The 12,873-nt window shown below is 42.3% G+C and overlaps 2 protein-coding genes across 5 annotated transcripts in view; one reads left to right on the top strand and one right to left on the bottom strand.

Moving 5' to 3' along the window:
- PCSK5 (proprotein convertase subtilisin/kexin type 5) overlaps positions 1-12,873 on the bottom strand; it is a 490,556-nt gene that overhangs the window by 40,461 nt on the left and 437,222 nt on the right. For both annotated transcript variants that reach the window (XM_081505747.1, XM_081505752.1), the window contains exons 25-27: positions 7,335-7,377; positions 3,746-3,882; positions 2,543-2,743 (exon numbers count right to left, since the gene is read on the bottom strand). In XM_081505747.1, coding sequence (XP_081361873.1) covers positions 2,543-2,743; positions 3,746-3,882; positions 7,335-7,377 — 381 coding nt within the window. The remainder of the gene's footprint in view (positions 1-2,542; positions 2,744-3,745; positions 3,883-7,334; positions 7,378-12,873) is intronic.
- Positions 1-12,873, top strand: part of LOC145512260 (uncharacterized) — a 155,922-nt gene that overhangs the window by 25,475 nt on the left and 117,574 nt on the right. Inside the window, exons 1-2 of one of the 3 annotated variants that reach the window (XR_014058440.1) lie at positions 7,794-7,971; positions 8,201-8,268. The exons of 1 other annotated variant lie outside the window; for it this stretch is intronic. The gene's annotated coding sequence lies outside the window, so the exon portion shown is untranslated. Of the gene's footprint in view, positions 1-7,793; positions 7,972-8,200; positions 8,269-12,873 lie in introns of those variants that run through there. One more of the 3 variants, XR_014058445.1, reaches the window with a different exon arrangement.

The raw sequence follows: 12,873 nt of genomic DNA, 5'->3' as shown, positions 1-12,873 counted from the left end.
TGACATAGACAGTGGGATGGTTTTAGCTTTTGGATGTAAGCATGATCTTATTGTTTCCACTGGCAGCAGTGTGGGTGAAGAAATGGGATTAAGTTTGTCACATGTGCTCTGTCCTACCCGTATCTGAGTCTGTGTTTGAAACAACAAAAACAACACAACACCTCGCTGGTACCACTTGGGTGGCTCCATTCTCTCATGAGCACTCTGGTTTGTCTGGGCTCCCTCCGAGTTGACCAAGGATGACTGCAGTCTTCTTTCTGTCATCTTAAAGGTGCGGCTAATAGTGCTTGTTCTCTGGAATCCTCTACTCTCCTATTACAACCTCAGCCTTGTTTCTTAAGGAAAAAAAATCAGGAGGAAAATGTAGGCATTGGTTTAAATACACTCAGGGCCTTGTGGAGTACGTTGCCATTTACCGTCCATTTCGGTGGTGCCTAAACCCTGCTGGGGAAGCTGAGCCGTGGCCTCACCTTGCTCAGTGAAAACGAAGTTATTTCTCATTGTTCGTAGTCTGCATGCATGTCTTATTCCCTGGATTATAGGTGTGGAAAAATTCTGCTATGTCATTGACTTTATTGCTCTTGTCCGGCCATGATAAACAGTCTCGTCTGCTTTGTGAATCCCTCATTAGGTGCTATCTCCCCAAATGGACTAATTCCTTTCTCTCTTTACAAATATTGCATTTTGATAGTAGAAAAGGCGGAGGGGTAGATGTGGTGCCTCACAAAGCGGGGAGCAGTGAAACCTTGATTTCTGCTTGCAGAGTGCGTAGTCCAGTTGAAAGGGATGTGTAATCATTTGGGGAATCGAGTCTGCTCTGGCTCTTGGCTCCCTGAACCTTTTCATCATCTGGACGCCAGATAAAATACAGATGTTCTGAGCTAGAAACACAGCACAGACTATTTTCCTCTTGGCTTGCACCGCCTCTTAAATGCCTGCATGCCAGACAAACTCGTTTTCAGCATTTTGGTTCAGCTATAATTCACGGAAGATATCCCAATCTGGAATGAATGATTTTCTTCCCACCTCTGTCTCTGAAATCAGCCCGCATTCTCGGTGGCCTTTGGCCGCTGGGTTTGTGATGGTGTCTGAGCTACTCTTGCATTAACTCACGTAGGCGACACTGTCATTGTAGACAGCAGCTGTGGACATCCTTCCTCTGAGACTTAGCAAGAGGCTTTTCTCCTGCCCCAGATCATCCCTCCCTCCAGCTCTTAAAAGACTCATCCCAAGCAGACCTGCTTTCAGCTGCAGCTGCTTCTGCACTGAAATGACCTTTTTAAACAAATCCTTGCCTTGAAATCAAGACAGAGAGCATCTCTTGTTTTCTTCGGCATCTCTGCATAGAATGTGAGTCAGATTTTTCCAGCAGGAGGAGGATTTTGTTTTTTAACCAACCTCAGACATGGAGAGGCCACTGCAAGGTTGTAATTACCTTACCAGGAAGCCTGTGACCAGGGCTTCAGGGTCTGGCGGCCACTTCTGAAGACTCAGGTGGGAATGAATACATGCAGGTCTTTACTGTTAGACTCCAAGCCCCCACACTTTTTCTCCCTCCTGCCCCCTCTCAAGTCTACCTGCTTCCCACATCTGCAACTAGAGAGGGTAAATTTTAAAAGGTAAGCTTGAATGATGGCAAGTTCTAATAATCCAGCCAGAAAGACCAGCCACTTCAGCTGAAGTTCCCATGCTTTACAGTGATTCTTTTTTGTCTAGGGGCTTCTCAGGTGGCACAGTGATAAGAAATCCACCTGGCAGTGCAGTAGATACAAGAGACCTGGGTTTGATCCCTGGGTCAGGAAGATTCCCTGAAGTAGGAAATAGCAACCCACTCCAGTATTCTTGCCTGGAAAATTCCATGGACAAAGGAGCCTGGTGGGATATAACCCATGGAGTCTCAAAGACTCAGATACGACTTACTGACTAAGCACTTCCTTGTCTAACTGGACAGGCTGTCCCACTAATGATTTTCTTTTTTTAATAAAGAGATATGTGAATGTCATCGAAGCTATTCTGAAATCTTTGAGAAAATGGTAGTCATTTCTCTTTCTCTCTTTGCATGCTCCACAGCCCACTCCACCCAGCTAGAAACACAAGTGGCCAGATCAGTTGTCAGTTGCCCTTTGGTGTTTCCGTCCTGACCAAGGGCTTCCCAAGTGATTCAGTGGTAAAGAATCTGCCTGCAATTCAGGAGACGTGGTTTTGATCCCTGGGTGGGGAAGATTCCGTGGGGGAGGAAATGGCAACCCACTCCAGTATTCTTGCCTGGGAAATCCCACAGAGGAGCCTGGTGGGCTACAGTCCATGGGGTTGCAAAGAGCCAGACATGACTGAACGACTAAACAGCAGCAGCTCCTGACCAAATGCCAGCCACACCCTCCTGCCCTTTCCTGTGGTGAGCATCACAGAGGCTCTGGGATGCCACGCTTTTGTTTCACTGCCTAGCCTGCATCTCTTGGGTATCCTGAAAGCAAGGGTTTGGGAGTAGGGGGAGAGAGAGGAGACAGCTGGACACCTGCGATCCCTCTTGGGGGGCACATACCATTCCAGAAGCTGCCTTCCTCCTGGGTCTGGGTGTGACGCACACATGTCCCCCCCAGCAGCTGCAGGCCTTCTCGGCAGCTGCTGCATTGGTCGTGGCCAAGGCCGGTGCAGGTTTTGCAGGCTCCGTGGCAGGGCTCACAGTCTCCCATCTCGGGGTCACCGTAGAAGCCAGGGCCACAGTTCCTCACGCAGCTGCCCCCTACGGGAGACCACAAGACAGGAAGCCTGAAGTAGAAGCTTGGTTGGCTGAGCCGGGTGCTCTGCACAGGGCCAAGTTCCAAACAGGCCAAAGGGAGGCTGAAGAACATTTTTTAATCTTTAAAGAAACCGTGATGACATTCGCGTATTTCAACCCAAGAATCGTGTCTTAATAAAGCCAACACTTTAAGTCCTCTTTCAACTGAAAATTTAAGTTGGCTATCAAGGGTTGGGAGCATAAAGACTTTTATGTTCTCAAGACCTTGAAAAATTGCAGATAAAATGATCTCCACACATACAGAACCCCTGAAAGTCACTGTGTCTGCCCCGCTCTCTCTCCCAATTGGAAGACTCACAGTGTATTTCCTTCCCAACCATTCATTTCCATCAAAGTCAATGAATTGACTTAAATCTAAGACTAAAAGATCTTATTTAACTTTTACAGTGCAGGGAATGTAGAACATGAATAAAGTCTCAAGGAAAGAGTCATGTTCTGAATGTTCCAGGTGACTTCAGTTCCATAGCATTTATTTCTCTTCAGTGTCTGTCCCTCCCCTCCACTCACTCTGCTTTCCATCAACTTGGAGATGCTTGAGAGTAATTAGTGAAATAGGAATTATGCTTCAGTAATAAGAGCAGAAGGAAGTAGTCCTGACTAACATTTATTTTCAAACCAAAGTAAAATTCCTCCTTGGACAAGAGGCGCAGGAAGACTCTAAAACCTATCAGAAGAGCTCTCTTGTTTCTAAATAGAGCCCTGGGGCCTTGTTCTCACTTTGTACCATGCCTGTTTTCAAGCTTGGGCCTTCCCTGGTGGCTCAGAGGATAAAGAATCTGCCTGCAATGCAGGAGACCTGGGTTCAATCCCTGGTCTGGAGAAGGGAATGGCAACCCACTCCAGTATTTTTGCCTGGAGAATTCCATGGACAGAGGAGCATGGCGGGCTACCATCCATAGGGTCGAAAAGAGTCGGATGTGACTAAGCAACTATTTTCAGGCTTACCCAAGAGGAAGAAGCCCTCTTCACACCAGTAACACTCATTCTGGTCACAGTTGCCACAGTTGGTATCACATGCTTTGCATTCAAATTCTTCCCTGTAGGTCTTCTCAGGACAGGTTTTATAACAGTGGTGTTTGAACCTGGGGCGATAAGATGCAGTTTCTTCCGTGAGCTATGTTAGCATATTAATATTTCTCTTTATCACCATAATTTAATCTCCTTATGTGTCTACACATCATTTCTTTTGAAGTTATAATCTTTTCTCCCTTAATAACTTAAAATATAAGTGACATACACATTACATTAGTTCCAGGTGTACAACATAATAATTCAATATTTGTATATATTGCAAAATGATCACCGCAGTAAGTCTAGTTAACATCTGTTATCATAGTTACAGAATTTTTTTTTTTTGTGATAGGAACTTTCAGGATCTATTTTCTTAGCAATTTTCAAATATTGTGCATTGTTAAATTTTTTATTGAGGAATAGTTGATGTACAATATTATATAAGTTTCAAGTGTACCACATAGTAATTCATAATTTTTAAAGATTATATTGCATTTATAGTTATAAAATATTAGCTATATTTCCCCTGTGTACAATGCATTCTTGTAAATTATTTGTTTTATACATATATTACACATCATTTTTAAATTGAAGTCTAGTTAATTTACTATGTTTTGTTAGTTTCAAGTGTACATCAAAGTGATTCTATATATATATATGCACACACATATCTTCTCCTTTAGATTCAGTTTTATATTTATATTCTTTTTAAGATTCCTTTTCATTATAGGTTATTACAAGATGTTGAGTAGAGTTCCCTTTGCTATATAGTAGGTCCTTGTTTTCTATTTTATATATAGTAGTGTGTGTGTGTGCTCAGTCCCTCAGTCATATCTGACTCTTTGCAGCCCCATGGGACTGTAGCCCGCCAGGCTTCTCTGTCCATGGATTCTGCAGACAAGAATACTGGAGTGAGTTGCCACTTCCTCCTATAGGGGATCTTCCTGACTCAGGGATCAGAACTGTGTCTTTTGCATCTCCTGGATTGGCAGGCAGATTCTTTACCGCTAGCACGACCTGGGAAGCCCCTATATACAGTAATTTGTGTATGTTAATGCAAAACTCCTAATTTATCTCTCCCTCTGTATTACACATTGTTTTTAACAGGTGTCCATATTTGGGTTCAAGGGAGAAAACTTGATCTGTTGTGTGTGTGTGTCATTAACCACCTCCCTCTAATCTTCAAGGACCCTTTATTGGGACCACAGGGAGGGGCCTAGGAAGAAGGAGAAGGGTACATTTATTCATTGAGTACTGATTATGTGTCAGGTATAAGCTCACTTAAACCTCTGCACAATCCCCATATGGTAGCTGTTACGTATCTTTAATTTCCAGATAAGGGAACTGTAATTCCCTTATCTGGGAAGGTTAGTGGTTTTCAGGGTTAAGTGCTCAAAATCACTTAGGTAAGAGAGAGGACTGGGATTCTACCCAAGGTCTGTTTGAACAGACAACTTGTCTGCTTTTGCCACCTGGCACTTGCCAGGTCTGAAACAGGTCAGTGTTGAGTTCAAGTAGCCTACCATGATGTTTACCAGATTATTAATATTACCGGGGAAGTGCCCAAGCTTTTCTGTGTATATCGTTTTATATAGATCATCTCTTATTCTCGTTCTACGGTAAAACGTTGTAATTCAGACTCCATTGAGGATCATTTGAAGGGGGAGTGGAATGAAGTTGACCTTTGCCCTCTGGTGAATTTCACACTGTCAAAAAGATATCACAGGGAAGCTATGTATTTCTTCCTTAACAACATCTATTGTGCAGTGTTTTATTAGCTGTATTAAAAGTGACTGCATATCCTAAAGGGCTATAATATGTATTTCTGGAAACAAATGTCTGATGTTTTACGCTTAGTGATGCTGGCCATGTTCTTTCAGTGTATTTGTGTCTCAAGGAGTTTTATGAAATGTGTTTGTTAGTGTGCAGTGCTGAAGTGGAGAGGTGGGCTCCAAAGTCCAACAGAGGAAACGGCTCTCAGGTGACAGAGGGTGTAGGTGCAGGTGAAGGGGTGTGTTCTGGTATCAAAGTGAAGAAGGCAGGTACGGTAGAGCTAGGCTGGCGGGGTGGTGGTTGTTGTTTAGTCACTAAATTGTGTCCAACTGTTTTGTGACTCCATGGACTGTAGCCCTCTAGACTCCTCTGTCCATGAAATTCTTCCCAGGCAAGAATACTGGAATGGGTTGCTATTTGCTTCAGGGGATCTTCCCTACCCAGGGGTCGAACACGTGTCTCCTGCGTTGCAGGTGGATTCTTTACCGTCTGAGCCACCAGTCAAGACCCAGGGTGCAGGGATGCAGAGCTGTAATAGGGACAAAGAGAATTACTCACCTGTTTCTGCATGGTTGCTATTTTTTTTTTATTTGAGTCTGAGTTCTCCTTCCTTGGCTCCTGGAGGAACATTTTGTACCTCCAACCATGTGACCTTGCCAAAAAATGCTTGCATTTCTGCTCTTCATGTCTGTTGGGGGTTCTTGTGGTGGGCCACATGCCAGCGATGAAAGTGCTGACAAAGGACTGGCTGCTCATTGAGTGTCATCTGGTCTACCTTACAGTAATCAAGTCTAGGGGCCTCTTCTCCACCTCCTCCCCTATTTAAATGGGACACTAATTTAAATCATTCAATCAGGAGGAGGTAGAGACATAGTCAATGTAGAGGATATTAGGCAATTCTGGAAAAGTTTAATTAAAACCATAAGTTTAAGTAATGCTGAGGTTAATAGATCATTTTACAGTATGTCTCAGCTTGTTGGGTTTCCCTTCTCTCCCATTGTCCTCATCCCTTTTAACCTCTTTCTACCCACCACCACATTTTGAGTTCTTGGAATCTGATGGAGGAGAAAGGCCAGGTGTTAACAGAAGGAGTCAGCCCACCAAAGTGGAGGCGACCAAAACATAGACCACCCCAAATAGCCTTGTCTCCCTTCTTCTCTTAGTTTTTCTTCCAAGATAGGCACCAGTGTATCCTGGAAGGGAGACAAGAATCGGAGGGGGAGGTGATACTGAGACATAACATCCTTGATTTGTGGATTTGTATCAGAGAACTTTGGGGGTAATGGTTATCTGCATTTCATTTAACCTAGTGGTCTTTGTCTCTCATTGCCAGTAGGGGGATTAAGAGCTTAACAAACACCTGGCTTCATCCTGGACTGTCTGAATGCCCTTTAGAACGAGGTCTCCATGCAGACATTTGGAAACAACTTGCTTGGGGTCGAGTGTATTATTAAAGTCTGTCCATAAACAGCAAGGTCTGAATCTTGGTAACCCATGGCAAGATTCCTAGACACCAATGTCAGGCTGGGTGACTTCCAGGACCAAGAGAGAGAGGTCCTCCTTTCGAGGCAAGAAAACAGCTGGGCTCTTATTGCTAAATCCAAGAATTGTTCATTAATAGCCTGACAAGGGAGAGTTGCTTCAGGCTGCAGGGCCTCTTTGCTTTAATCACTGGATTTAAGATTAAGTCAGTAATGCTTAAACTGCAGAAAAGTTAGTGCCATGGGAAAAAAAAAAAGACCAGACTTACATGTAGTACCCTGTAGCGCATGATGTGCAGCTTCCTGGATCATCTGGAAAAAAATTATAATAATAAAAATAATAATTGTCGAGTTCATCATTTGAAAAACTGAGTTTTGGAAAAGTTGTGGCTTGAGACACATGCTTGTGGGATGGTTTCACAAAATGTACTGTCTAGAAATGATGTTTGAGTAGATTGCGCCATTTTTAAATTAGTAACAAGATATACGCTACGATTTATCTTTATTAAAGCTAGTAAAATAAGAGTCTCATAAAAACTTGGCCCTGACTTTCAAGGAGGAATAGGTCCAAGCTACTGGGTCTTCAAATTGCTGATCATGAATGATCTACATAAAGAAGCTCCCGACCACAACCTAGATAAAGGCTTCAGGTGTGTCCACACACATATTTGGAAGGGACTGCAAGTTTCCACGGCAACCCACTCCAGTGTTCTTGCCTGGAGAATCCCAGGGACGGGGGAGCCTGGTGGGCTGCCGTCTATGGGGTCGCCCAGAGTCAGACACGACTGAAGCGACTTAGCAGCAGCAGCAAGCTTCCAACCTGAATGGTGGATTTTTCATGAATTACCCCCTAATGCCAATGTGAAGGAGTCTCGTCTAGGCAAGGCTTCTTTGAAATTTGGATAAGTATTTATTTTTTTTCTGATACAGTATCTCCTTTTGTTCTGCACTTCACCACCCTCTTAAAGAAACTGTCCTGGTCTCATTAAGTATAGTGATTCAATGTGTCCCTGTTGGCTCAGAGGACTCTTTCCTACAACTTTCAGGCGACTTAATGAGAAAGAAAGGACTTTGCGAACCACTAACTTAGACTGTTTCTCTCTCCTGTCCCTCCCTGAAACATCTCAACTCCAAGATCCAGTTATGAAGACAATTTGGTGACTTCCTCTGGCCTGGTTCTTGTGAGTGACAGAGTTACTTCCAGTAAGTTCTTTCTGTGATCTAACTTATAGTCTAATTTTGCTCTTTTCACTCTAAAAGGAGATAGAAAACAGTTGCTCCTTTTTGAAATGTTCATTTTGGTATATGAGGGTTTATGTCACCCTTAACTTTATTTAGACTAAATATTGGATTGGCCCAAAAGTTCATTTGAAATGTTATAGAAAAACCCAAACGAACTTTTGGGCCAACCCAAAAATCATAATTTGAACTTTGTGCTTGGTTTTCCTTTCTAATCTAATTTAGGCTTTATTCTGGTTTTTGAGAAGTCTGCTCCTTGATGGCAGAGTCAACTTCATCTGAGTCTTTAGTCAGACTTTCATCTTGGCTCCTCCTAAACACTGCTGTGTATCACGCATGCTGCGACTAATGCATGTGCCAAAAGTTAGTGGAAAAATTCTAGAAGAGGTTCTACCATGTAAGCAGGGATCCCTAGAACCTTCTGGAAACAGCCTAGTGAGGTGATACCATGGAGAGGGCACTGGCCTAGGAACTGGGCTACCTGTGTTTAATTTGAAGTTTTCACCCTGGCTCAATTGTTTTATGAACTTGCATAAGTTTCACTCTACTTTCTGGGCGCTGATTTCTGCAGGTATAAAATGATTCTGTTGGATAAGACTGTTGCTAAGCACCCCCCAAAGTCAAATATTCAGAAGCTAAAAGTCTAGCAGGAGTAGGCAATCTATGGCCTACTTGGGGGCCCCTTTTGTTTGCATATTGTGTGTGAATTCTTCCATGCCAGAGCCTCAGAGTGGTTGAAACAGAGTTAGAAAGTATTTACTGTCTGTCACTTTACATGTGCCGGCCCCTGGCTTATAGTACTGTTGGCTCATGACTTGGTCATGCTCACCTCTGTTAGATAACATGGGTGTAAACATTATTATCTTAACAGCTTGTCCCGAGTTCCTCTAAAGAGCTGTCTATATTTAGGAAAATATCTTGTTAAGCCACTTGGGATACAAGTTTAATCAGAATGATTAAACAAGAGCCAAGACAACCAAGGAGATAGCCAGGCCCTTCTGCAGGAGGCCGTGATTTGCTCATAGGAGGGAAATAGTTTTTATGTCTGGGTCAGGATGGTTTGCTGTAGGGTGACCAGAGCAGGACAGTAAAGTGAACCATAAACCAGGCGAATTGTGTCATCATGGGAAGGAAAAGCTCACTGGAATTTGTAGAATTCTCAGGACTGAGCTTTATGCTTCTACAATCCATTGATTGGGGATCTGAATCCATTTTAAGAGGGTGCAAAGGTCCCAGTGAGCACTAGTGGTTATATTGGGTAAGTTTATTTCCCACTATGAGTCTGTGTTTGCATCTGCATTCTTTTTAGTCCTGCTCCTAAAGAAATTGCTACTACTCGGCTTGCATTTGGGCAGCTTTCCTCTTCCCTGCCTGTCCTCAATGAACATATTTGACTCTGACAGTTTTGCTAATTTGGCAAGGGCTGAGGAAATTCTAATCCTGTTCTCTAATGTTCTGGCCATCCCTCCCATCTAGGAACTTAATGAGTTTGCTCTCTGCTCCCTTAAGCAGGTCACTGATGAAAATGTGAAACAGAACCAAGCCTCAGAAATGTGCATACCAATGTAATCTCCAGTCTAGGGACTTTTCCAGCCCAGTTGCACAGTGAATTTGGTACCTTTAGAACAGTTTGCATAAATGAATAATGCATAGAACAAGAACTCTGTCTTATAACAGCTTATGAATGCCCATTAGTCTTGCTCATTATTACCAGTTCTAAAGCATAAGAATTGTTGAGAAAAAATTTTCTACCCTAGAAGATTCACAAGTCAGACATAAGCTAAATGGATTTAGCTTGACCACTGGGAGGCAGCTGCTATGGGATGAAGGTAAGGTAACAATCCCAAACCTGGAAGTTGACTCTAAATCAAGTTGGCATTTGGATGGTAAGAAGGGCTTAAGGAAGAAAGATAAGTTTTCCTGACTTCCTGTGTGTGTGTGTGTTTGTATGTGTTTGGGTGGTGGTTGAAGAGTCTAAACAAGCTAGAATTGTTAACTGTCTTGGAAGGTGTTGTCCAGAGTAGGGTATTTAAATAGATCTGGTTATTTGATCTCATCAAACTTGAGCTGAGAGAGCATATTTTGAGGAGGGATGGGGCAAGTTCAGACAGAATTCATAGTGAGAGCCTTCTACTTTTGGAAAAAAGTCTTCAGAAACAGCCACTGACTTTCATCTGCTCACATCCCAGCTAAGGAGAATATGTGAGCAGGTGCCTTGTCAAGACGTCCCTTCTTGCAAAAGTTTGTTTTATTGTCTCATTTTTACAGGATGGGCTGGGACAGGTAGGACTACAATGACCACTCCGTCTGGAGAGAGTTTCGTGATTCTCTGCGTCCCTTTTCCATAGTTCCTTGGAGACCAGCAGGGCTGGAACTCAGCTTGAGTGCACTGTCGTCGTGGAGACATTGACTCCTGCTGTCAGTGTCACCTTCAGTGGTCAGCTTACATTCTCTGCCATTTTATTATATTCTCAGTAATACCTATAGCCTTTACCATTGAGTTGGGTGGATCAGGCCACATCAGGAGTTATGTAGTTCTTAATTACCAACTATATTGGAAAAGGGGTATTTTAAACTTGAGATGGAACCGAACATTTAAAAATTTTCAGAGGAAAATAATTTATTTTTATGGTTTACATAAACTTTGAGCCACAGAATTAAAAATACATACAAGTTAAAATGATTCTAGTTTGCTTTTTCTAAACTTGTTTCTTATTGTGTGTTTATTTTTCATTTGAGGGAGGCAGAGGAAACTGGTATTCTAAGAATAGCCTTTTATTAATATCATGTAATATCTAGATATGCCAGAATTAGCCAGGAGTTAGAGAGATTGTTTAGGCAGAACTGACTCTCTGCAGAACAGAAGGGAAAAGTTAATGTCAAGGTGCTCCCAACTTAGTTATGGTTATTTTTCTCAAAATTCATTTTCAGGCTCCTAGAACTTTTATCCATACCTATGCTAGCCAGGCCTCTATCTTATACTGGCTATTGAAACCTATCTGACCCCTGTCCCATCACTGCAAAGACCTACTAGGTTACTCCCTAGGATGCTAGACTAATGGGTGTGTTAAACTCGCAGTCTTGGGAGGCTCCTAATACCTCAGTCTCTTCTCGGGTGTCCTAGATTCATTAGGGTCCTGCTACCGTGGCCTCTTAGACCACGTCCATAAAGGTGCCATAAAACAATGCCCACCTCCTTGTAATTCAACATACCCTGGATGCTTGCTTGCTTTTCTCAGATGATCCCAACTTTTGAACTCAGTCACCTCCTTGGGTCCAGTCACCTATATCCTAGGCTTGAGAAAACCTGGGGCTTTACCTGCCTTCCTAGTGCCTCCTACTCTCAGGCAAAGCATTAGACCAAACTGATGCTCCTCCCATATTTTATAGGTTTCTAGTCCCAATAACTGTCCAAAGCTCCATAACAACACAAATCAAAAGCAGTAATCTCCATATTTTTTGAAATGTGGTTTAAAAAAATTAGCATGTGCCTGCAATGCATATATGTCTGTCTAAATTATTTATATGTACTGGTGCATGAATATTTTACATATGTCAGAAAGGCATGCCAAAGTAGAAGATTTAAGAGGATAACATAATTTTGAATACAAATTCTGTACTTTTCTGTAGCCCTAATGGATTGTCTTACATACTTTAGAGACCGCTCACTCAGGCCACACCTAACCAAAAGCCATATCTGAGCTAATGAATTCATATATCAAACTCCCCAAAATATGTCTTACATGTGGTTCCTTAAAGTTATAATTGGAAGGGATGGCTTTCCGATGGGTTCACTCATATGCATATGTCTAAGGATTGCCTGGTCTTGACTTCCAGCCCCTGTTTATAGACAGACTATATGATTCTAATCAACTTGTTCATCTAGCACTTTTGGGTTGAAGGAAAAGTTGAAAATACAGATGTGAATAAGCATGCTTTAATGATGGGGCTGGGTGCCACTTTCTCTACCTTTCCACCACCCTCTATAGATTTAGCACACAAATTTTGTTTTCTAGATGAAAATAACCAGTTCTCATGTCCCTGCAAAAGATAGCCTAAAAGTTCATCTGTTGGGAACAAGTTAAAAAAATATGGCACATTTGTATAAGATGGGCTAGTACAAAACCATTAAAATTTTGTTTCTCATGAGTGTTTAGAGATATGAAAACATTTTCATGATAAGCTAGGTGAAATAGGATGATAATCCATATCTAGGTACATGTATAATCTATCCATCTATATGTATGTATAGATACAACTTTATAAAAAATCAGAAGAAAAAGCTAAAATGTTAATAGTAGTCATATGTGATTTCATTTGTGTGTCTGTGTATGTTTCTATTTTCCTAATAAGTGTGTGTCATAGAATTTGTTAGAATCAGAAATGCTATTAAGGGAAGAAAGAGAGTGCTTAGGTTATGAGTCTCTGGCGTCCTTTGGGCCATGTGTCTGGAAACACTATCTGCCCACAGATCTCCCCTGAGGAAGCTGGCCTTTTGGTTCTGTTCTTCATTTTTTGTCCCTTTCCTGCCCACTTCTGTTCTTTCATCTTTCCATTTTGCTTCTCAGC

Source organism: Giraffa tippelskirchi, chromosome 1 (assembly GCF_054371585.1).
Source record: "Giraffa tippelskirchi isolate mGirTip1 chromosome 1, T2T-mGirTip1v1.2.pri, whole genome shotgun sequence".
Classification (NCBI taxonomy): domain Eukaryota; kingdom Metazoa; phylum Chordata; class Mammalia; order Artiodactyla; family Giraffidae; genus Giraffa; species Giraffa tippelskirchi.
The sequence above is the reverse complement of the archived record's forward strand: the minus strand, read 5'-3'. Positions and strand labels throughout refer to the sequence as shown.